This window comes from Botrytis fragariae (genome assembly GCF_013461495.1).
Source record: "Botrytis fragariae strain BVB16 chromosome Unknown tig00000797, whole genome shotgun sequence".
NCBI lineage: Eukaryota > Fungi > Ascomycota > Leotiomycetes > Helotiales > Sclerotiniaceae > Botrytis > Botrytis fragariae.
The window spans coordinates 367,812-392,253 of NW_023501013.1; the positions used below are offsets into that span (position 1 = coordinate 367,812).

General features: G+C 42.6%; 6 protein-coding genes across 6 annotated transcripts; 4 read left to right on the forward strand and 2 right to left on the reverse strand.

Annotated features, from left to right (window-relative positions):
* Window positions 1-4,400: 4,400 nt before the first annotated feature.
* On the forward strand, window positions 4,401-7,454 carry Bfra_010486 (putative mitotic control protein dis3 protein; the record flags this gene model as incomplete). Its single annotated transcript, XM_037340819.1, has 2 exons — window positions 4,401-4,596; window positions 4,660-7,454. 2 exons carry the CDS (start codon window positions 4,401-4,403, stop codon window positions 7,452-7,454), a joined length of 2,991 nt encoding a protein of 996 aa, XP_037186462.1.
* A 1,294-nt stretch (window positions 7,455-8,748) lies between these two features.
* Bfra_010487 (putative short-chain dehydrogenase protein) lies at window positions 8,749-9,196 on the forward strand (the record flags this gene model as incomplete). The annotated part of the gene is made up of 2 exons (XM_037340820.1): window positions 8,749-8,824; window positions 8,886-9,196. 2 exons carry the CDS (start codon window positions 8,749-8,751, stop codon window positions 9,194-9,196), a joined length of 387 nt encoding a protein of 128 aa, XP_037186463.1.
* A 272-nt stretch (window positions 9,197-9,468) lies between these two features.
* Window positions 9,469-10,019, forward strand: Bfra_010488 (putative short-chain dehydrogenase protein; the record flags this gene model as incomplete). Its single annotated transcript, XM_037340821.1, has 4 exons — window positions 9,469-9,544; window positions 9,595-9,684; window positions 9,796-9,837; window positions 9,889-10,019. The coding sequence occupies 4 exons, from the start codon at window positions 9,469-9,471 to the stop codon at window positions 10,017-10,019; spliced, it is 339 nt and encodes a 112-aa protein (XP_037186464.1).
* Window positions 10,020-12,704: 2,685 nt separating this feature from the next.
* Bfra_010489 (putative mn2+ homeostasis protein per1 protein) lies at window positions 12,705-13,911 on the forward strand (the record flags this gene model as incomplete). The annotated part of the gene is made up of 4 exons (XM_037340822.1): window positions 12,705-12,818; window positions 12,886-12,937; window positions 13,010-13,769; window positions 13,839-13,911. The coding sequence occupies 4 exons, from the start codon at window positions 12,705-12,707 to the stop codon at window positions 13,891-13,893; spliced, it is 981 nt and encodes a 326-aa protein (XP_037186465.1). The 3' UTR covers window positions 13,894-13,911.
* A 1,621-nt stretch (window positions 13,912-15,532) lies between these two features.
* Bfra_010490 (putative homeobox domain-containing protein) lies at window positions 15,533-17,562 on the reverse strand (the record flags this gene model as incomplete). Its single annotated transcript, XM_037340823.1, has 2 exons — window positions 15,533-17,203; window positions 17,257-17,562. 2 exons carry the CDS (start codon window positions 17,560-17,562, stop codon window positions 15,533-15,535), a joined length of 1,977 nt encoding a protein of 658 aa, XP_037186466.1.
* A 5,139-nt stretch (window positions 17,563-22,701) lies between these two features.
* Window positions 22,702-23,198, reverse strand: Bfra_010492 (uncharacterized protein; the record flags this gene model as incomplete). Its single annotated transcript, XM_037340824.1, has 2 exons — window positions 22,702-22,955; window positions 23,045-23,198. The coding sequence occupies 2 exons, from the start codon at window positions 23,196-23,198 to the stop codon at window positions 22,702-22,704; spliced, it is 408 nt and encodes a 135-aa protein (XP_037186467.1).
* Window positions 23,199-24,442: the final 1,244 nt, after the last annotated feature.

Here is a 24,442-nt window from a genome sequence, read left to right on the forward strand (position 1 = left end):
GTACTGTATCTTGATCCTGGTCATGTAATGTTATTGTGCACGATTTCATCTGCGTCTTTGGTAACTTTTGGTACTTCTCGTGCTTCTCGTGACAGCCTCTGAAATGCAGATACTGAAGATCTAAGTAGACTTTTTGTCCGATTGGTTATTGGTAGTTTTGACTGTCTTTTACTCTTTCATTGAACATGAGCTAATTTATTACCAAAGTATCCGATCTTCGCAAGATACTGTACGGTACTGCACTGTGTGTATGTGGACTTTTATGTGTATGCATTTATCATTTGGCATAAATTCGTAGGATCTGTTCGCTTGAATGTGATCAACCGGGGTATTGAGAGGATGCAAGTTTGATAGGATCCTCCCTTCAAGCGAACGGGTATGACGGACAGCTCCCCACGAGCTTGATTGCTTGCATATAGATTGTTGAAGAATATGCAGTGATTTGCTCTGAGGAACTGAGGAATGAAAAAGATCGCTTGTGAAGTTGTGGAATGGAAGTACTTGAAGCAAGACTTTTTTTAAGCAAGCTGACGGCCGAGCCACGTTACGGGATACTAAGACTAAAGGGCTTTTTGGACGGGATAGGAGAGATCATAAAATTATGAGACTTGTAAGAGGTCAGAGACTCCAGAGTTATGTAGTATTGAAAGTAATAAGCGCCGCTTTGCCTTAGTTTTCATGCCACTTCTTGATCGAGTCAACCTTGGAACTTTTCCTACCCATTTACCAACTGTTACTTCGGAAGGAGTCAGCCGTTAACACCTTCTCGGTTATATCTGCAGATGAGAATCGGAGATGAATAACCTGGAAGCTCTTATTCTCTATCTTGCTAAAAGCTGGAAATGATTATTAGGTATGTGCTCAATCTTTTTGTCACGCGATACAGTAAAAAGAATCGCGTATCAAACTCAATGTTCTATGTTGCAAAATGATCTGAATTTTACATTCTTCTTCAATATCCCAATTTAGAACATCAAATGGTTTATGTGGCTTGGAAATCGTTTGATACGCTGCTCCCCTCGTACACACGCGTGGGAGCATAAGTTACATACACACAGTACATACAGTGCATGCAGTGTAGGAAGTTTCCTTTGATCTTCGGATACAACCTTAACCTTCAAAGTTCCAGATTATGCGCGTCTCGAGCTCCCAATCGTATTTCGGCCGCCCGGCTTGAAAGTTTTGGTCACCGGCACATATGTTTTATGGAGAAGCGATAACATGTCTCAAATTGTACAATCAATGACGATGTTATATTATTGCTGTCCAGATTTGATTTTCTTGACATCTACGACCATTTTTGCGAAGGTTTGCAGTAGCCAGGCTTACAACACCAAAGATGTCAGGGATTCCCACTTTTTCTTCAAGGATATGATTACATATGAATGAGATCAGCCTGCAGTACCCCGGTACGTTTATCACGATGTTAGTGGATCTCCAAATGTTGGTAATTGCCTAATGGGGTACTATCTGCAGCTTCAAACCTTTGAGCGTGCCTCTCGCCCAATTTGGAGGAAACGACCGTCGGGTAAACGAGTTAGCCCAATCTTTCTCTTCTTTCAAGGATTGAGAACTCAAGCAAGTGTCAAGCAATCTCTTTGCATGCTTTCCGGCTGATTTGACACGTTGTCACGATGTATCCGGGCTTGAATATCACAACTTTGAAGCAAGCATGTAGTAGATTCATGTCCGACGCAGAGTGTACGGAGGTACATATGAGGGGCCCCTTGAAACTATTTCTAGCGCTGACAGTGCAGACGAATCGAAACAAGTTTCTTATAATGTCACTACAATCATTAGAATGCAGTTTTGTACGAAGCATCGATGTACCGAACAAACTCATATCGTCACAGCAAGGTTGCCAGGCTGCTCAGCTATTGAGGTATTAACAGATATCTAATGCATTTTTGAGAAACCTCAACAACAGATGTCCAAGAATCATAGTTGGATTTGATTGGGGTACTTGATGTTCGTCCAAAGTATTAAAATATTTCAATATCAAAACTTCAGATGGATTCTAGCTCAAGAATATTGATGAGATTCACACCGTATTGGTCAGGGGATTTGCAGTCATGATGTCGACAATATTTCCAAAGCCCCCAATTGGCTAATGTCTGAATGTGGGCTAATATTGATGAATTCGTAATTCTGTTGAATCACAATCGCGAAAGGCAGTGTGGGACCCCTGTTCTTCTCAAGACATACAGAGATACGTTACGGTGCGGCATGTTCGGAAACTAAATTCTCCATATCTTTTGGTCAGGGGAGGTTTCGGCATCTTTCTACAAGGGAGATCTCGGGGCCGTGTCTGCCCTATTAAGACCGGCTCAGGTCCAAGTTGTTTCCATCCTTGTTTCATCCTTATCACTGCCTGGCCTTCAATAATCAATTCACATGCTTCTCATACTACGCCGTGGAGATCACCAGAAGATATGACTAACTGAATGTTCTGGACGTGATTAGTATGTGAACAAGGTCTACGAGAGACTACGACCTTCCGTATCCCATCGTGGCTGAAAAGTATTACTGCCTTTGCGTGAACAGCGCCTATCATTTCTCAAAAATATCCTCCAAGCCTGATCTTGTTTCTGTATCGATATCATCGATATTAAATCGGTAGTGGAAATGACTCTTTGCTGCATCTACCGCGCTAGACACTGTCAAAATTGTAGCATCGCTTCGCACTTTACGAGGAACATTACACAAAAATATTTCTGAGAGATACGATTGGTCAAAACGTGAGTTTATAGCCAAAAATTGCGGTTACAGATGACTCGAGTAGTGGTGTATCCACTTTTACCTAGAACGCGGCAGATCTACCCAGCTTCCCTTTTTTTTTATCCTTTGCCAATGATTTATTTACGATTCATGATTAACACGGGCAGAGCCGCGCTTGCATATTCTCTATATTCTGAATGTGTACGAGGAATGGTCATAGGATCATTTTAACCAGGTCCATTCAAAGCTAAGACATTTTTTAGCGGACCTTGCTGTGCTCCTCGCCTTAACTCTAAGCCACTAGCAAGTCTGCTTCCCCGGTCAACATCGCATTTCGAAAGGGTCTGACTATTCGGCAAGCAATGAGATGTCAAGAATTGACCAGTCAATGTATGCTAAGTGCATGAGAATGATTTTCTTTGGTTGGTCTTAGCATGCACAACATCAGGCTGTGCGTGGAGGCTTACGGGCGCATCCCTCCCGATTTTTCATCCTGGATTACCCGTCGAGCCCACCACTGTAAGCAAAGAAGTGTGTCTGAGCTTCTCCCGCAATTCAATTCGACTGTGGGTGGGTTTGGTGCTCCAGTTTCTACGGAGTTTATGGTGGTGGGTGTAGAAGACCACCTGCACAAGATTTTCTGCAACCAACCACATTCATGATGTCGGTTCGCTAGGATAGTATCTGTGATATTGAGTTCAGATGGACCCTTTTTTAACATTTTAGTTCTGACTTCTAAGCCCAAGGCCCCATGAGATACATTAACTCAAACCTTCTCCCATTTCATGCTTCAGCGGAAGCTTAAAAACTTTTGAGACATATCCTTATCATATTGCATATTTGCTGCATTCTTCGTCATCTCTAGAGCTTTCTAAACTGGGTTTCTTTCCCACTTCGGATCTATTTCGCATGAAGATGGGCTAGAAGCAACTCTAAACAGCAGACAAGCTTAAAAGTAAGACAAAGTCTCAAATTCCAGGTTCATCAAAGTGACTCATTACAAATCGGAACGTTCCTTTGCCACGAGATACCTGCTTCCAGGATATCGGAAGTCAAGTGACACATATAGTCTGGCTGCTCGTTTGGCCGGCAATTCGTACATTCCTAGGTGGGTAGGTATCCTATGCAGATGGACATCACGTGTACGAGATTGCAGATGAAACGGTCATTATGCATTATCGGGAGGGACCTCTTTGTGTTTCTTGTTGTGTATGTCCTTAGGGGTGAAGCTTAAGCTTCGAAAATGGAATGTGTGCACGACATTTGGAAGGGAGGGGTATGAGCATTAGATTTAGATCACTTGAACCCTCAAAACGGATTTGCTTGGATGTGAATGTACTGGTGATGTCAAATTTGGAGGTTATGATCTTTCGAAGTACGTTTTGGCTATGTCCATTTCATTGGATGTACGCTGAGTGTAAGAAAAGAAACCCGTTGAATACAATATGACATTGTTTCTGTACAAAGGATTCGAAATTGTGAGATGGTTCAGCTTATTTGAAATGTGATATATCAAGCTTCACTAGGTGGACGATAAGCTCTTATCGCTCTTACCCAGTGTCCGATAAGATCTATCGTAGCCGCGTACAAGCGCATATCGCGTCTAAATTTCCTCAATTTGCACACAAGCTGTCGCAAGCTGTTGAACAACCCTTCTGAAACAATCCTATCATTCAGCCAATATGACGAGTCTCAAACGATCTATGGGATCGGATCCCTACTCCTCCAATATATCAAGTAAAGTCTACGTACGATCTACCAAAAGTGGCAAAGTTCAGAAGATTGTTCGTGAATTATATCTTCGACAAGATATTCCCTGCTCATCCAAACTTTGCGACAGCTGCCTCAAGACTGCGCCACCAGATGCGGGTGGTGTTGGTAAGTTTGATCTCGATAATGTATATGATACATGTGCATGATAGAAGACTTACTTGAATGCAGTACCACCATTCGTTCTATCGGAAACCCCTGCTGGCACGGCAGCATACCCTCAGGGACATTACCTGGTACCTGATACCAATGCGTTATTGAACGCCCTCGATCTTTTCGAACAGGCATCGGCCTTCTACGATGTTATCATCTTACAAACTGTCCTTGAGGAATTACGAAATAGATCACTGCCGCTTTACAATCGGTTGATAGGGCTTACAAAGAGCGAGGATAAACGATTTCATGTTTTCTTTAATGATTTTCGTCTGGAGACTTATGTGGTTCGGGAGACTGGAGAAAGCATAAATGATAGAAATGATAGAGCGGTTCGACGCGCGGTCAAATGGTACGATGAACATATTACACAAGCAGTAAAAGCTTCGGGAGGACGTTCGAAAAAGATACCTGCTGTTGTAATGCTAAGTGATGATAAGGAGAATCTCAGAAAAGCAAAGCGTGATGGTATTCAAGCATGCTCCCTTCGGGAATATGTTAGTGGATTGGAGGATGCAGATCGATTACTGGATATGATCAGCGCAGCACAAGAAGACAAAGAAGCCCGAGATGCTAGAACTTCTGGAAACCTATACCAGGAATACTATTCAGTATCAAAAATGATGACTGGTGTCAAGAACGGCACGTTACATCAGGGTATTTTCAATGTGTCACCATACAACTATTTGGAGGGGTCTGTAAATGTCCCCGCTTTCGACAAATCATTACTTGTTCTTGGCAGAGAGAATATAAATAGATCTGTTCAGGGTGATGTTGTTGTTATCGAAGTATTACCAAAAGACCAATGGAAAGAGCCTTCTACAAAAATCATCGAGGAAGAAACCTTGAACAAGGATGAAAACGCCGATGCTGAAGAGGGAGAAGCTGTCGTCACCGAGAAGGAAAGACGTGCGCTGCAAGAAGAAGTAAAGAAGACCCACAGCAAGGGTACGGAAAATCGTCCTCAGCCAACTGCTAGAGTAGTTGGTGTGGTAAAGCGTAATTGGAGACAATATGTCGGTCATGTGGACGAATCATCTGTTAGTCAGTCGGTAAAACAGGGTCGCAAGCAACAAACTGTTTTCCTCATTCCCATGGACAAGAGGATACCAAAAATTCGTGTTAGAACGCGACAAGCTGGTGAGATATTAGGAAAGCGGGTTTTAGTCACCATCGATTCGTGGGATAGAGATTCGAGATATCCGGTTGGTCATTTTGTTCGTTCTCTCGGCGAACTGGAAACAAAAGGTGCCGAGACAGAGGCTTTACTTTTGGAATACGACGTACAATATAGACCATTCCCGAAAACGGTCTTAGACTGTTTACCTGCAGAAGGTCATGATTGGATTGTACCTCCAAGTGTGGATGATCCTGGATGGAAAAACAGACGCGACCTTCGGGGTTTAAACATTTGCAGTATTGATCCAATAGGTTGTCAGGATATTGATGACGCATTGCATGCGAGACCTTTGCCCAATGGCAATTACGAAGTGGGTGTGCATATTGCAGATGTCTCACATTTCGTCAAGTCAAACAATGCAATGGATGCAGAAGCGAGTATACGAGGGACCACCGTTTATTTAGTAGATAAGCGAATTGACATGTTACCGATGTTACTTGGTACGGATTTGTGTTCTCTTAAGCCATATGTCGAGAGGTATGCATTTTCTTGCTTGTGGGAAATCACACCGGATGCCGAGATTGTTAATTCAGAGTACACAAAATCTGTCATTAAATCACGAGAAGCATTCAGTTACGAAGATGCTCAAAAGCGTGTTGATGATGCGTCGGCTCAAGATGAACTTACTACCAACATTCGTACTCTTCTTATGTTGTCTAAGAAATTCAAGCAAAAGCGTATGGATGCTGGAGCTTTGAGTCTCTCGTCACCAGAAGTTAAAGTGGAGATGGAATCTGAGACTTCAGACCCAATAGATATCAAACAGAAAAAGCACCTTGATACTATGTCATTGGTCGAAGAATTCATGCTTCTCGCCAACACTAGTGTAGCAGCAAAGATTTATTCTGCCTTCCCTCAAACGGCCATGCTTCGTCGTCACGCAGCCCCTCCCAAGACAAACTTTGAAGAACTTGCCAATCAACTGAAGGTCAAGCGTGGCCTTGAGCTTAAGGTTGGCTCATCGAGAGAACTTGCTGACACCCTTGATGGATGCGTCGACCCCGCCGAACCTTTCTTCAATACCCTCGTTCGTATTATGGCAACTCGTTGCATGATGTCTGCAGAATATTTTTGTTCAGGCACACAAGCATACCCTGAGTTCCGCCATTATGGTCTTGCATCTGAGATCTATACTCACTTCACATCTCCCATTCGTCGTTATGCAGATCTTGTCGCTCATCGTCAACTGGCTGCCGCAATCGATTATGAGCCCCTTGCTGCTAGTGTCCGCAGTAAGGGAAAACTTGAAGGTGTCTGCAAGAACATTAACGTTCGACATCGCAATGCTCAACAAGCTGGTCGTGCTTCCATAGAATATTATGTTGGTCAAGCACTCAAGGGTCGTATTGTTGAGGAAGAAGGTTTTGTCATGAAGGTTTTCAGTAATGGATTTGTGGTCTTCGTACCGAGATTTGGTATCGAGTCACTTATTCGTCTGAGAGATTTGGCGGATCCAGAACCAGAGGGTGATTTTGATGCGGAGAATTACGTTTTACAAACGAAGGGAAGTAGAGAGGTTAGAATAGAATTGTTTGGAAAGGTGACGGTGAGGATTAGTGATGTTAAGGAGGAGAGTACGGGGAAGAGAAAGATTAAGGCGGAGTTGGTGGAAGTTATTGAGGGGAAGAAATAAATTTGGGAATGGGTGGAGAGGTTCTGGGGGTAATTGAATGAGGGGGTGTATCGAAACGAATTGGGATGACTGGTATACTAAGGTTAGATACGTGTATGATTGAGTAGAGATATCAATTTGAAGAAATTTTTTACGCTGAGGATTTGGAGGATTGCGGACTATTACAGTGGGAATGGAATCATTGTAACTGTGACGTCTTTTCTATCGCTGGGTTTCTTACCTAGACTTGAATCGACAATCAATACATCTTTCCTTGAACTTGAATAGTTTATCCTCGCCGTCTTTATTTCTCATATAATGTCTATAGCCATCCATCGATGTTTGAATCGGGATCAGATATCTGCTACGTAGTAGATCGAGATTGCATCAATGGACATTGAAGGATCATTTGGAAGTCTTTGAACTGTGTGAATCGGATTGCATGGGATTCATGGTTCAGTCACTTCAGTGTAAGTGTTACTATACATTTCTGTGAACGGAAGATCGTAAGATAGGTAGGTAGGTGTATAAGATGTTTGGAGATTGCAAGATGGGGCAGAGCAGCGTCGAGTGGAATTGTTGGAGTGTGAATTATGGGGGGCTGGGGAGGGAGTATGTTTATGTGTATGATAGTTGAGCATTTGTTGTAACTTGTAAGGGAGTTGGGGTGGTGGGAAAGATGGAGTGGATGGGGTGAATCTTGAGGGATCGGAAGTTGTGGGCTTTGTGTTTATGGTGAGTTGGTGAGTGAGTTGTGCTTTGGGTTGTTTTTGGGTGAAGTATCTGTGTTGGATAGTGCGGTAGTTTGGCGAGACTGGGTGAGACGTGAGCGAGATATTGAGGGGAATTCCAGGTCGTTGTGAAGTGTACGATTTATTAACAGAGATTGACAATTTCCTTCTAGAAATCGTACTTACGCTCTTGTCAGTGTATACTGTGTGACCTCGGCAGCGAACCAAATATCTGGGTCGATTTCTATCCCAATAACCGGCTAGACGCGATTACTCCCGTCATTTACCCTTTCATTCTGGGCTCAATTACTTGTGTTTTCTGGTATGTCTTGCTTCATTCACTAGTTACAGTTACATGGGTTGTCAATAGCGAATTAAGTTGGTATATTGTAATTGCTTGCGCCGCAATGTGGCATGGAATCCAACACTTACAACGCCAACAACAACAATAATAACAGTTGTCTACTTGCCATAGTTAAATTGATAGAGCTATTGTTTTCTCTCCTCAAGCAGCTCCAGAACAACAGACACTCGAAATTTACTTCTTATTCGCTTCATTCTCACTTCTCATTTCAAATACAAAAATGGCATCTTTTGATATCAACACAACCGGAGACGATGTGCTTAAGCACTTCTCCAAGTACGCAGAGGTCAAAACATGTTTGTCATTATCCTACGATCATTGTACTTCCTCGCAAACCCAGCTAATGAACATAAATAGTTGTCATGACCGGCCCAAGTGAAAACGGCATCGGCGCCGAATCTGCAATCACTCTCGCATTTGCAAGCCTCCAGAGAATCATTCTTGTTGGTCGAACTGAAAGTAAAGTTATTTCAGTGATTGAAGCTATCAGAAAGATCAACCCAGATATTGAAGTCGCTTTCGTTGAAATCGACCTTATCATTAACAAGAGCGTTCGGCAAGCAGAGAAGACGAAGACCTTGACGGATAAGATTCATGTTCTTATTAATAATTCTGGTGTCATGGCTGTAAAACACTATGCTACATGTGTCGATGGAGTTGAGAGCTAATTCGCGGCTAATCATCTTGGTCATTTTCTTCTTACCAATCTGCTAGTTAAGGAAATAGTAGCTGCCGCTAGTGAAGCGCAAGAATAGTGGAGGTTGGTAGTTTGGGATATTAGCTCGGAGAAACTAATATTGAGGACATTAATTTTAAGGTTTGTTGATCACTGCTGCTTCATGCTTGCAAATATGTGTACTTGATGTGCAAACTGACTTCATTTTGCTAGGATGGAGAAACATATAATCCCTGGGTTGCTTACGGATAAGCGAAAACTGCTATGATACTGTTCAATCTCGCTCTTGACAAACGATTGGAGCAGAAAGGAGTCACGGCATTAATATGCCATCCTGGTGGTACGTCAATTCCTACATTGCGTTTGTGCTTTACTAACAAGTGGTTTAAGTGGCCCTGGAGAGCAAGTTATTGGTCAATTCAAGTGTAGATAATGAATCGTTTGTAGATGCGTATGTTTTGGCGATTAAATGCAATGATGGTATGTTCTCTCGCACCTGCTAATTTATGTATGTGACAGCAAAGCTAATTGTATATCAGGAAACCCTCTTCCCCCCCCCCCCCCCAAAATATGGTGACTTTGGAACAACAGCGGGAGTAGTGCTTTTCACGGCATTGAATCCATCTCTTACAGGTATGAGAATCCCAGTCTAACGTGTGCATTAACCAACCTAGAATATTACAGAGGCTGCACCAGCATTCATCGTTGAAAACGCAATTCACACGGAGACCAAGGATTATGCTCTCAATAAGGAGACAGCCAAGGGATTATGGAAGCTCAGTGAGAAGCTTGTGGGAGAGATGTTTGTTTACTGAATTGGGGGGCTGAATGATGAGATTTGGATAATGAATTGCTTGGTGGCCTAAAAGGAAAGTTTTAGGATAAATGTACCAGATTCATAATTGAAATGAAATGAATTATGAACTATTACAACTTGAGAATTTTACGCCCCTTTTGCTTGTCGACAAAAGTTTTCGCATAGTGTATAAGGGGAGATTGCACCGTCTTGGCTTGACTCGGCTCTACTACCATTGGCTTCTTTCTCAAGACGTTTGATATTTGGGATATTCACTTAACTCTAGAAACATCATGTTTCTAGAAGCTAGTCTTTCAAACTCATTCCTGGGTATTCTGTTCTATATCGTCAAAATCCAAGTCAATACTCAGACCAGATAGAAGCTAAGTACATATAAACTAGCCCCCATTTACCAACCTGAAGTAGATAAGACTGACTCTATACTGGCTTAGAAGTTGTGCGAAAGAAACCTCTAATCTCAACTTTTTGAACGATCATACTATGTGTCTGTATTTTGATATCGTGTAAAATCTGACAGGTTGTATCATTGAACGTCAGATCTCTCGTCCAAATTTTGAAGTCTCGAAGTATTGAGGAATTCTCGGAAGTCTATAAAGCGTCTCTGAGTAATCATCCACTCATCTTATTCATAAGCGGTAGAAACCGCTCTTTTGCGCTCATATCGAAAACCTATTAAAGTCATCTCATCATGTTGATTTGAGAAGGATATGGATGACTTAGAGCCTGAAATGTAGGCTCAGATTGTCGGTGTGTATCCCGTCTAAAGAAGCTAGCTATTTACAGGAAGAAGCAAGCCTTAAATAGGCATTCCTATAGGACTAGCTCCTTTGTCGTAGGCTATGAATGACTTAAAGTCATCCATCCACTCTTTGTTCATGCACATCATAATTTGACTGGTTTGAAGCCAACTTTCAAGAGAATATATCGAGCCTAGATAGCCAACTTTAAGCAATGATTGAGGTTAATACCAGATCTAAGTAGCCAGCTGTCCAGAATTACGATAAATAGAACCAGTATATCAACATGTAGATTAATTTTTCTCCTGGATTGAATTCATGCGAAGCAATTGTGAGCTCTCTTATCACCTACAGGTTGTCAGTAGAGTAAATTTAGCTATAGGAGATTCGCGTGTATGTAAAGCAAGTTTCTCCAAGTCGAAAAACATCTTGTGAACAGGCTCGAGATTACTCAAGTGCTATTGACAGCGTTGTTGTAGTCATAGTATGTTATGGCTATTCAAGATAGTACGGCCATATCACAACATGTTTGTAATGCTGTGCGAGCATCCACGTCACTGAAGATCTAACCTCGTAGTTGTAGGGATGCTGCCACGTATATTTTCTCATGACAGTTTCTCGACCCTTCTTTCAAATCAGTAAAGAGTTGTAGAATGACGAAGCTAAACATCTCGAATCATCTAACGGAATGTTATCATCGAAATTAGCTCAACTTGAGCACAGAGCCTTGTCAACGAGTATCGGTGTAACAAAGTCTCAAGAAAGTCATAATATTATATGAAATGTCTCTCAGTCATCGATTATTGTGGCTTTAAGGGCTCTTGAAAATGACGACAATCTCCGGTTCCAAAGAATTGTGGCATGCTGGAGAAAGGTGATTGGATGTTATCCACAGAAGAACTTCATGCATGAAAGTGATAGCTGAAAAAACTTACTGAAGTTGCTCAACAAACCAGAGATAGCGAATGATTTATGTATTGCGTCCAAGAGATTTTTGTCTGGCGCGGCTGTATTTTTCGAAGAGGGAAATGATGAGAATTCCCTTTGACTGCATGCTACCGGACTCGAATACTTCATGTTTGACCCTGGCTATCCTGGGTCGGCATCTACAACTCGAGGACTACCACAAGGTTTTTGCCTTGGTCTTGACGAAGTCGCAATTAACATACAAGAAGGTGGGTATTTTGAGATTAACGACACTTGCTTTTACGCGGATGAGGTGCTGGGCAATAGGAATGATATTTTGAAGAGTGATGCCTAAGTGATTGAACCATGCTTTGGTTTGGAACGTAACAAAGCGAGAGTAAGAGTTAAAGGTTGTGGTGTACGTCGATTCTGAGTAGACTGCGTGGACCCTAAAGTGGAAAAAGAGGGGCAAAACTGAGTACGCATTACTGGCCATTATTTTCTCAAGCTTGGAGATGCTCAGAAGTCAACTAAAACTATCCCTACTAAAGCCCACTTGCGTTTAATGTATGTACATTGAACTGTAAGGAATTATTTTTGTGGCAAGGTCAAATGCACCAATATAGAATCAACCTCCCTCGCTTACCCCACAAAACTCAATTACTCGCTACCAAAATTGTGTGCAACTCTTTAATAACACTTCTAAATGTACCAAAAAATCAACCAAATTAGTTCTGGAGCGGCAGAGGATCGAACTCTGGACTTCATCGATTTTCAATTTACCTAGTTCCCCGTAGGGAACATGGTAATGCAAACGAGGCACTCTACCACTGAGTTACGGCCCCTATCACAATTAATACGAATTACGCTTTTCTAGGTATATAATCAGCACGTGAGGATGAGCGACCCACAGAGCCCCCAGTGAGCCAGATTCCGCACATCCCGTACCGAAGTTTAACCGGCACTGGCATCATTCAATATTATATCGATATGTCAGATTCCAATTTCATCTCAACAATAACCACGTTGACGATATCATAATGATAATTAGGCATAGATTGACCATTTTACTCTGCATCGCAGTACTTGGACTTTTCAGTGTTGCAAATGCGAGTACTGGTGATCGATTGCCTGAATTTAAACAATGTGTTGAGGTATGAATTTTCTTGGAGCTTTCGTTGGGGTTTGTTTACTCTGTGCTTGATACTAATAAATATTTAGGTCTGTCAACGAGAGAATTGCGACAATCAAGTTGGGGGCGTTACGAAGATCCGTATGTCACTTATTCATTCCTATAATTCCTGCTCTTTTCCTTCGTACATAAAAAAATAACAAAATGACACAGCACTCCACCATCGACTTCTCCTCTGGACTTGCCCAGCCGAATGCGATTATACCTGCCAACATATAATTACCGACTCGCGCGTTGAGTCCTCACAACCTATTGTTCAATTTCATGGAAAATGGCCCTTCTACCGTTTCCTCGGTATGCAAGAGCCTTTCTCCGTCCTCTTTTCACTCTTCAACTTCATGGCGCATCACAACGGACTCGCAAGAGTAACTACTCAAATCCCAGAGGATTATAGTATGCGGAAATACTATGTCATGCTATCATATGCGGGAATGATGAGTTGGGTGGCCAGTATGGTGTTTCATACAAGAGACTTCGCTTTCACGGAACAAATGGATTATTTTGCGGCAGGAGGAAGTGTTTTGTACGGTATGTACTATACTCCAATTCGAATCTTCCGTATGGATCGTGGTGGAAAACGCACAAAGTCTATATTACGTGCCTGGACTCTTCTATGCATACTCTGCTATATCGCACATGTTGTTTATTTGAAGTGGTGGGATTGGGATTATACTTATAACATGGCTGCAAATGTTGTGGTTGGAGTAATACAAAATTCTTTATGGAGTTGGTTTTCATTTGAAAAATACAGGAAGAGTAAGAGAGTATGGGCAACATGGCCAGGGTTAGTAGTTGCGTGGATTTTTATGGCAATGAGTTTGGAGTTGGTGGATTTCCCACCTTGGTTGGGATGTTTGGATGCACATAGTTTGTGGCATTTGGGGACGGTGGCTCCAACTATGATTTTCTATAGGTATGTTTCCCATGGTTTCTTCATATCGTGATTTGGTGCGGTCAGTGAGAAATGCTAATTTAGGTTTAGTTTCTTGATCAAGGATGCTCAAGACGATATAGCTGGACAAAGATTGAAGGCTTAGACTATACATGAAGTGAGGTGGGCAATCATGGAATGGCTGGGAGGGGTTTGAGAAAGAGGTTTAATGTCAAAATAATAATACTGGAACATATCTGAGATCTTTTCCCTACAGACGCGGGAGCTAAGATGGCGCTAGAAGCAGAGGAATAGGCGTCGGTGAGTCGTCACCCGTGTGGCGGTGAGGTTATGATAGTAACATCGCGAATCTTCAAATCTCCGTACTGTTCTGCATGAAAGACATCCTGAATCATGCTAGCTTGTTCGCAAAAGGTAGCATAGACTTGGGTTCATTCGGATGCCAAAATGTGAATGTTCAGAGCGGTATTTCAAAAATGATCGCCCGAAGTTGAGTGGAACAATAGGGGTTCAACGTTGAAGATTGAGTTGAAGATCGAAACTTGATGTCTCAGGCTGAACGGCAAAACGGAATCTTAACGTTCAACACTGGATGGAACAATGAAGGAAGGGTGGATGTTCAAAATGTGCTGGGCAATCTAGCCTTGATCCCTTAAGAACCAATCCTCAACTTTCCATCACGCATCAAGAAAACTGGATAGATACATTTCCAATGTCCGTATCGAAGTTGTGATTTTACATACATAACAGAGATGTCTAGAAGGTCTTTTAGTTCGTCAATGATATCGAGTTGAGTTCAGATGAGACATAACTTTTCAGAGTGAGCCTGACAGAAAGGGGCGGAGATAACAAGTAGAAAGCTTCATGTGAAGGGGTCAAGCCAACTTCCTTCCGTACAGTAGGAAGGATAGTGTAATCGATACCCTTCCGCCCCTGGTTATCCAACCAAAGCATCAAGATAACAAATAATCACAATTTCAGTAATACTTCAAGGTTCACGCATGTATTAATATAGTAAAGAGTATGTTGTAAATGAGTCTTCTAATTCAGCGAAGCACTATACAAACATCACATAGACGAGCAGACAAGACGAACAGACAGACAGAAAGTAAAGAACCCTTTCCCCATCAATCCATCCATGCCTATCCTCCCTTCCCAAGAAGACCACGCCGTTCCTGCCTTCCCAGAAACGCCATCACATCCCCAACACCAAATAAAAGGAGAAAACAATGATTTTTCTTTGAGAAAAAAGATTCCTCTGCTGAGACTCAACGAAAAGACTTTGCCAAAATGTATCCTGCTTTTGGGGGTATATCTTCCTTCCCTAATCCTTCCCTCCTTTCCCCATTCCATTCCATTCCTCCCCGCCTCTTCAAATCCACATTCCTTCTCCTGCCTCTCCCCTATATATCATCAACATTAACAAAAACGACACGAGACCCATGTCCTCCAGAAATTATTAATTATGTGAGTGGGATCGTGTCACCAACCAGGTGAGAACGATTGCAAATAGAAAATTCAAAAGACAAAAAATGCGAAGGTACACAATGAAACGCTTGGATGCCAACACCCGTGGGTGATTGTTGCTAATATACAATGCCAATTATTTTAAATCGAACTGGTCTACGATTTGTGGGATATCAATGCTTCGTCGATCGAAGACGGGTGCCAATGTCAAATAAATCAAAACGCCGAAACAATTACGCTGCCGAATATTTTAAGAGCGCGGTTCTCAATCGTCAAGCCTGAGAGCCCCACTGCAAAGATGGAGTTTTCTTGACTCTTTATTTCTCCGAATAGTCAGCGGGAGTGACATTGGAAAATTGATATTGTTTCTGCTTCGTCGTCATTGTTGGAGAGCTGCCCACCAAGCCAATGTTTGAAAATTGTGCAAGTGCATCATGTGGGAAGGAGTATTCAGCAGGTCCGCCATTCGACAATGTGTATAAAGGGCTGGCGTTATTGTTGAACTGTGGAGAATCATGACCGTTGCCTAGAAGGAGACCTCCTTGGTTGAAACTACCAAAAGCAGGTGTTACTGGTTGGCTGGCATACGAAGGTTGAGGCATCGACAACTCGGCCGCGAAATGATCGTGGCTGGGTGTGTAGAGAGGGTCATCTGGAATGTCGTAATTCCAATGCTGCTCTGTATTGTTGTGCTCAATATTATTTGGCCATCCGGATGTGTTTGTTTGTTGGAGTCCTAATGAGGCTTGTGGTGTCTCTGGGGGCGTTTGGTCGGTGACCTGATTAGGGTCTATCAAAGTGGGAAGACCATCATGGTTGCTAGACAAATCGAACATGAAATTCAAATCATCTTCATGAGATGATGAATTCTCCCTTTTCAGTGTCATCTGTCTCTCTCTAGGCGACATTGGAGTTGGTGGTGCCAAGCTACTCGTGAGAGATGAACCGGCTGTTAAGCTAGGTTGGTTGATCATGTGGTAATTTTGCTCCATGAAGGAACTAGCATTTTCGAATCCGTGTATGTTAATAGGTGACCTCTGCGCAGACTCTATTCCAGGCTTTTGAATACGACCAGTAAGAACATTTCCCCCCGCCGAGACAATCCTGCGCATGGGTGAAGGTAGAGGACTGGCAACTTGACGACGGAACCCATCTACATTTGACACAGTCCGTGGTCCCATTGGTGGCCTACTTCTCATTGTATCGGTTCCCAAGGCGGCTGGTTTGACCTGGACCTTCTTCCGCCTGGCGACTATATCTGTTGGAGGACGTGGAGACTTGAACGATCTCGAGGAGGGTGGGGGAGATGAAAACTGAAGTGTTGTTTCGTCGCTGGTGTCGTCTACAGATGGGATTTTTGCTGGTCTGTATGTAACAACACCCGTGAAAGGTTGAGATGAAGCGGAAGCTGTAGAGAGCGACCTTGTAGTGCTTTCATCAGAGAATGTATTAAATGCTGTTGGTGTATGACTAGATTCGCCAGTACCAAATGGCTCTAATTGCTCTGGTTCATCGAAGATATTTTGATTGAATGCAGGCTGGAAATTGAAAGAATCGTCATAATTAAAAGCATTGGCAGTTGGGAACTGAGCACGATCAAGATCAGAAGTCTCTCCCATACCTAGCATATTTGCGAGCTGAAGAGGATCGTTGTGATGTACATTGAAGTTGCCTGAGAACTCTCCATTTTGATTGCCAGCTTGAGCAGAAGCCATGGTACGCTGAAGAGACTCGAGACTCGCGTTGGTAGGGTTTGCATATTGGGGATTATAAGGTGCCGTGGCTGGTGGAGGACCGGATGTAGAAAATGACATCGAAGAAGATTGTTGTGGCACCATTGGATAATCGATATTGTAATTGTTTTGAGGAAAGTCCGGAGATGAAGGCGCGGAGACCGAGTATCCCAATGCTTCCCGCGCTTGACCAGCCTCATATGCTTCCGTTTTCTTCTCTTGCTTGCGTTTGGCTCGACGATTCTGGAACCAGTTCTACTACATATCAGTACCAAGATTTAAAAGCTGATTTGAATTCCTATCCTTACATTGATTCTTGACAACTCGACACCCATAGTATCAGCGTAACCACGCTTAGTTTGAGTGGTTGGCTTTGGGTTCTTGTTGAATTCAAACTCCAAGATGTCAACTTCATCCTTTCCTAGACGAGGCTTCGTCTCGTTGGTTTTTTGTCCAGTAGCCATACTCATCATGTTAGGTTGATGCTGCGGTAACGAATATCCACCGTATTGATGGTCGTTGTAAACCCCGCCTGATGTCATTTGAGAAATTAATTGGTCATGGTTATTAGGATGATGCGAAAAGTGCTGAAAGGTGGGTTGAACGTAGTCCATTTTTAAGTTGGGTGTTGGTTCGAAAGCTAAACCCCCACAGCGTAGTTTTGTGGAAAATAGAAGAGGAATCACAAATTGATTCGAAAGATAAATGCGAAAATGATATCGGAATCAAATAATGTTGACGATAAACCGAAACTCATGTATATATTACCCGTACGATTTGGATATGTCGTTCAACGATCTCTTGAGTAAGTATATATGTATATGTATGATGCGGTGGGCGGGATAAGGAACGACTGTAAGCCACTTCTACAGACAAATGAATGGAATCTGAATACGAAGTAATTCAAATAGCGATAAAATTAGTATATATTGGAAGATGGAAATTGTCGAAAATGATTGAAGGTGTATCGCAACCGCTCGTTTCGATATCGGTTTCAGTGATTGAATGATGAGGGCGCGTATATATTATAGGTGTGTGGTAGAATGGATCGTAAGTTTACTACTTGCGGGCAGGCGAGGAATCCGGAATTTCGATATCGTGAATCAAGAAAGTTGATGCAAGGAACGAAAGTGGTCAGTCGTCTGTAATTATGGTTATGGTCAGTCAACTGGAACGAAGGAGAAAGAAAAATGTTGTTCGAAATGAAAAAAGATTGGAGAAGTTGGTTTGTGAAGGGGGAAGAACTAACGGGGTGGTCAATTGTGACTAAGGCGACTTTAGCAGTTGGCTGCAGATCGGATCTGTGGCTGTATTTGACTGGTACCTGGGCGTTCATGCCAAAAATTAATCGAACCTCTCTCTTTTTTTCCTCTAACGCAGCGGATAAGATGATATTATACAAGTGCGGAAAAGGCAATGAATATATATATATATATATATCACAATGCAGACAAGCAAGTGGAGTGATTGTAAGTGTAAGAGTGAGGGGCGGGAAGGGTGGAAGAAGGAGCAGCGCGCGCAATTCAAGGAAAGAAAGAGAGGTGTGGTAGTCGTTGATCTGAAGTAGGTGGTAGTAAAAGTAAGATATGGATAGAAGGGTGGGTATGGATATGGATGTGTAGGTAGGTAGGTGCTTTAGGTTGCTAGTGTACTACTACTATAGCTCAGATGTATGGATTGTAAATAAATTGTGGATTTCCTGGTGTGGTGTGAGTGGGTATGGGATGTGTTGCTCACCACTTCGAGCTCACTGGGTACTGCTCGTCTTTTTTGGTGGTTGTTCGGTGGTGTATCTGTATGTACATACGGGGGGGTTTGTCTTGATGAGCGATCTATAATCTTGTTGGTACAGGAAGCTTACAAGCCTACAAGCCTACAAGCCTACAAAAAAGCCTGTGCTTTTTTTCTAAGAAAAACAACAGGGGAACAATTGTAATCCCTCGCTGTTTTTGCAACACTTTGTTAACCTTGACCTGGCACTCCTTGACTTGACCTACATGACCACAATCAGTGGTGTGGCTTGGCAAGGGTTTACTCCCCGGGACACTCTCTCCTACCTTCTTTTTTCTCTCTTGCGATATCTACTCTGTATCAATCCTTGGTTGGAATTCCTTGGGGGCCTGAGATTCAGCGCGTGGTATGGACCCCTTCATCGCCTCGGTTAATGATTTGCCTATGTAGGATAAGGGCAATCTCCATATGGAGTATTTGGTTTGTATTTTACTTTACTTTGCGTTGCTTTGCTTTGCTTTACATCTTGACTTCCTTGCTAATTCTACTATTTGACCCTCACTTTACCCTGAATCAACTTTATTCATATTGATTCATTCCTTGGATCATGAGAACGATTCCGAATAAATGATCATTGTGATGATGGTGGGCTCACTTTGAAGTTTCGTATTCACTTCACATATCAAACCTTTTACTATCTCCGTCATTTTCATAGGTATGAGATTGATTATTTGACGGTAAAAACAAATCTATTCCATACTTATCCACTGCAGTTTTGTCCCTTTCCAAAGTTTCCATAGCTTATCCATGTCATTCGGATACCCCCAACTGCACCGTGCGTGGAAAACAACATCAGATATGATCCATAGAGAGACCGAGAGCGAAAGAGAGCACTGTATTCGAGGCGAAACAAACACCTTTAATGATATCAACTGGGCTCTGATACAAAGTGGGTTGATTTCCAAGTAAACGAGTGTACTGTATTCCGGAAAGAATCAAAATTTAGGCTTCGGCAGTGGACTTTTACATGTAACGTCGATTTCCAACTCGGAAGTGATTGAGTTTATCAATCATAGAATTAACCCTACCCTACTATCCATTTATGGGGGTCTCCGTACCATTTTCAAGTTCGTGTGATATCGTCGTAAGCATTTGTTACTTGGGTATTATTATTTTGATTTTGACCAGAACTTGTTGTTCCTTTTGTTCTGCGATCTCTTCCTTAGTGGCTAAGTTCACTCGCTTCTTTCGCTTCGCACCTGCAGAAAGCCGGGCGGATCACACCAACTCAGGTACGAGCAAGGTTCCTAGCTCTAGAAGCACTTAAGCACCGACCTTACTAGTCCTTTATGATCCTCAACTAGGCCATAGTAAGTAATCATTCGCACAGCAAGCAAAGCTTACCCACCCTCTTTTAGTATCCATGTTCTGGGTAACAGTGCAACGCAATCAAGATACGTTCTAATTTCTCAGGATACAGCCCTTCGCACCTAGAAGAAGCAATTCAGATGACCTTTTTCGCCCAATCTCGATCAAATGGGGGTTTAAAAGAACAGATCATACCTTTCGCCACTTCCAAAATTGTCAGTCAACTTCCTACTTGAGCTTTTAACCTGGTCCAACAGGCTCGAAATAGCTTGACCCAGCATCTCGGAGAGTAGGCCGAGTTCCTAGAGCCGAATTCAAGTACTAAGGAAAATAAGGATGTGTGAAGCCTTGAGAGGTACCCTTGATGATTGGCGGTCATTATCAGATGAGGGCTTCCTAGAAGTACTAAAAGTCAAACTCAATTTTATTTCCCCATTTCTTCCCCACGTACAGTTACGACAATGACTAGAAGATCAATTCTTCTCTCTGGTAAAGAGATGAGATGAGATGGAAATCGGATCGTGATAAATTGGCGAATATGATATCATGCCGTCAAAGTATTGTGCTGATCACCCGTCAGCTATCGTATTTGTTCATTCAATCTTTCTATCCAAGATCCCCAGAAATTGGTGCCAGCTTACCACTGCCAAAGGTGCTTCCGTAGCTAGAAGACGGTTCCTGAGCCTAACACATAAAAATAAAAGCAGCATGAAACTTGCTGTTCTGCACTGCCATCACGAAGCAGTCATAATTACCCTTGAAGATAGCATAAAAAGTTACAAGGTTGCACAATGAGAGCTATTTTCGGTCTCCACTATGCTTGGTTGTGCATATGCAAGCCAACAGACAAAAAAGGTCTACCACACACTGCTGAAATGTGCAGGCTCGCAAGATAACTTGGAGAATTCGTGCTGTCTGAGCGTAGCATTCTGAGAATGTTCCTCTCTAAATTTTACCTTATTCTCACCTGAGAGAAAAAAAGGTTTGTTAATGGATCATAGTTCAAATTCTGGCTGAAATATGTTGTTGAAAGGCGATTTGTCAGGAAAGCTAGCATATGCAGTAGTCTACCTGTAAGCTTTTTAACAACTGAACATGAAAGCCGTTTTATCAATTCCAATTCGTACGGGGAAGAGCGATACTCAGCGAACCACCACATTCAACCCAACCCCCCTCCTTCGCGGGACAGAAGCACGAACAATCAAAATATTTTTCTATAACCCGAGCCCGGAGAGGATGACAAAAAACACGAAGACATTTTCCTTTGCATCTCCCTGATAAGACACAACCAATGGGACGTGTTCCCAGAAAACTCTCCCTGATCACGCAAATCGCGAACTTAAGTTGGACACTTCTACACTTAATAAGATGTGCAATTAAGAAATCTTACGCTTCCGCTTCGCCGCATTTTCAACGGGAACTATTCTGAACATCCTCGAATGCCACGAGTGTCCAGCGCCAGCGCCAGAGTCAGGGTGGTAGGGTGGTAGGGTGCCCACAGGAGCTTTAGAGAGGTCCTGTATCTCTTCCTTTAAGGGGGCTACAGACTACAGTGGTTCCAGCCTCTTTGATTTCCAGGTGATCGTCATGTGGCTTTCTATGTGGGAGAAGCCGAAATTAGGATATACGTCTACACTTACTTCATCATTTTCATGATTAAAAATACAATGCAAGATATGTAAAAGAATTAAAAATAAACAATAGCATAAATAACATAATACGTCAGAACAATACATGCGTCTTTGAAAATTCGATTGGAGGTATCGACACCTCGCACTTTTCCCAGGAATTTGCAATTCAGCTGGACCCCAAAAGTCGCGTAGAAAAGCCAGATTGGGAAATGGGGTAGCAAAGTTAATTGTCACGATCGTAACGTGGAGATATACCTTTGACCTTTGTTACCACTCTGATTCCCTTAGCGTTGGTACTGTACGCTGTCTTTCTGTGATGGGCGCTTCTAGTCTTTCTTTCTTAGTATCGCTTTCCTTTTACTTTTTTCTATGTTGCGACCGACATTTAGACGATAGAATCGGCGGCGTATTAGTATGCCATCAACCTTCGGACAATTTCAAGTAAGCATAACGCTTTCCCTTCGCATTGCAGTGCAGAGGCGGGTACGGAACAGTACTTGTCTTTCAAAAAAACAGTTGGTTGGTGTCTGAGTCTGACTTGGGATATCAACGTTGCTGCCGCACGTAGGCTTGTTCTTTAATCTCCTTTCTTGCTCATTACTCGCTGGCTCTTTTCATCACGGTTCACACACAATCATTTTTTTCGACTGTCGGACTGGTTCGGAGTTGGCCTCGTGCTGGCGCGCGCGATGGACTTTTTATGCAAGTAGGTGCGAAGATGAAAGTAGTGTACAAGGGGTATTCATACGGTCGTGTCCCTAAATAAGGAATGGTGAAATCCCCAAGAGGGGGAAGCGAGTTTGCAAGGAGTTGTAACTTGTGACATCCGTTACTCTAACGAATTCAATTGGTGTATGTACGACTGGGATGTATAGAAGTAGAACTTCGGTCCGCTGTCTAATTCGTAGTTGCCGTGATCTCTAAGTTTGGTATTCCATACGTACTACTTCGCAAAAAGATTTTACTTGTTTTATCTGAAGTTGAGTATTGCCGCTGGGCAAGAATACTTTGAAAGGTTCCTTTTCAAGGGTCATGTTCTTGAATGTCTCTTAATGATGCTTGATCCTTGATTCCCGCATATCCCTCGTCGAAAATCAATCTTGATGTATTCGATTTATCAGTCAACCCTGCAAGACGTAGATTGCAATGGAGAATCATCGTGGCAACGGGGATTGTGGATTGCGAAAACAAAAGGAACCTTTTGGTATTGCTGTAGACTTTTATATGAGCGGCTTCTTGAACACGGCTCATAACGGGGCGATGGAGATAACCCCCAGCTGTCTATGGGTTCGTAGGTTCATTCTATGATTCGAATATGGGAGGATATGTTTTTAGGGTGCCTTATTGGGCAAAAGGAAATGCAAACCCAGGAATGAATCAACAGCATGTTCGCCGACCAAACCTCGTGGTTCAGGGGTTTCTTGAACTGGGGAAAGGAAGAAAGGATAATTCCGTTCTTCCGTAGCCTTTAAGACATATTTTAATCCAAGGGACCATAAATGACCAACGCAGACGAGCATAACTTGTTTCAAGATTATGTTAAACGCTTTAACCCTTAAGTATCTGTTGTAGGCTCTAGACCTAGACTCTTGAAAGTAGGTTACAACAATCTTTTTGCAATGCCATTGAACTCGATGGCGATGGCGACGGCGACGGCAACGCAATATCTCTCTCAGGGTCTGTAATGAAATTAAAGTATTCTGAAAATTTCATCATTATCCTGTTGCGCGTCTGATCATCTGTAATCTCCCCAAAGTTAAGCGTGGAGGCCAAAGCGATGTAATAAGAATGGTGGTGGGGTCTATTTAATGATTAATCCCATGTACTTACGAGATGCAAAACACAAGCCGAGGAAGTCATATAAAATTATAAAGCTGGGAAAAGGCACGTAAAAAGCCTCGAAAGCCTTCACACAAAGGAGTCTGAGCGGCCACGTGGAAGGTCGAGGGTCATTATTGCCAGTGGAAAAATGCAGGGAGAAAGGGGGGAAGGAGTTGGGGGACCTTGTGTTGGGGGACATGCAGGTACAAGAGTCGTTCGTACCCAAAGTAACAGGTAGGTAGGTTATCATACGGCAATGCTACCTGCGCCTTCCCATTTCGCCATCATAAGTATATGCGAACATATCATCTGTACCTATGTATCTGCAAAAGTATGATGGCATACAACCTATCAGATGATCTTGATGACTATCATCGCGCGTAAGTTTTGTTTATCACCGAAATTTCGGGAGTCGGTATTAGTCGAAGGAAATGGGTAGGATCCGATGGATGGAAAAATTATTGCTAGAGCTGATTGGAAGCCGAGTCGTGAATATCAACACGAGCGGCACGGCCATACTAAGTTTGTCCTTTGTTTCTAGGTGAGTTGTTGTGAGATTGATTACTTTACTTAAACATGCTTCGTTCATGGCTGTCATCAAAATGTTCTGATTTGTTTAATGTTGACTGACACGGTCGGTCGGCCTCATTATTTTACCTTCAGTATCTGCAGGTCGCTCATTATGTTCGTACCTGCATTATGTTGTGTTCACAAGATTTTGATCTCCATTTCCCAGTTCTGAGAAAGGAAAATGGAATAACATCTACCGAAAATACCGGACATACAGACCCATGAAGTTTCCATGGGTCTTTCATGCACATCAATCAATTCTCGCGATGAATTATGATGATTACTAGAGTACGATCTGGAAGATCATGATTAACACAAGATCAACAGGGCCACTACGGTGAGCGCCCGGGATTGGGATTTACCTTCTAGGTTT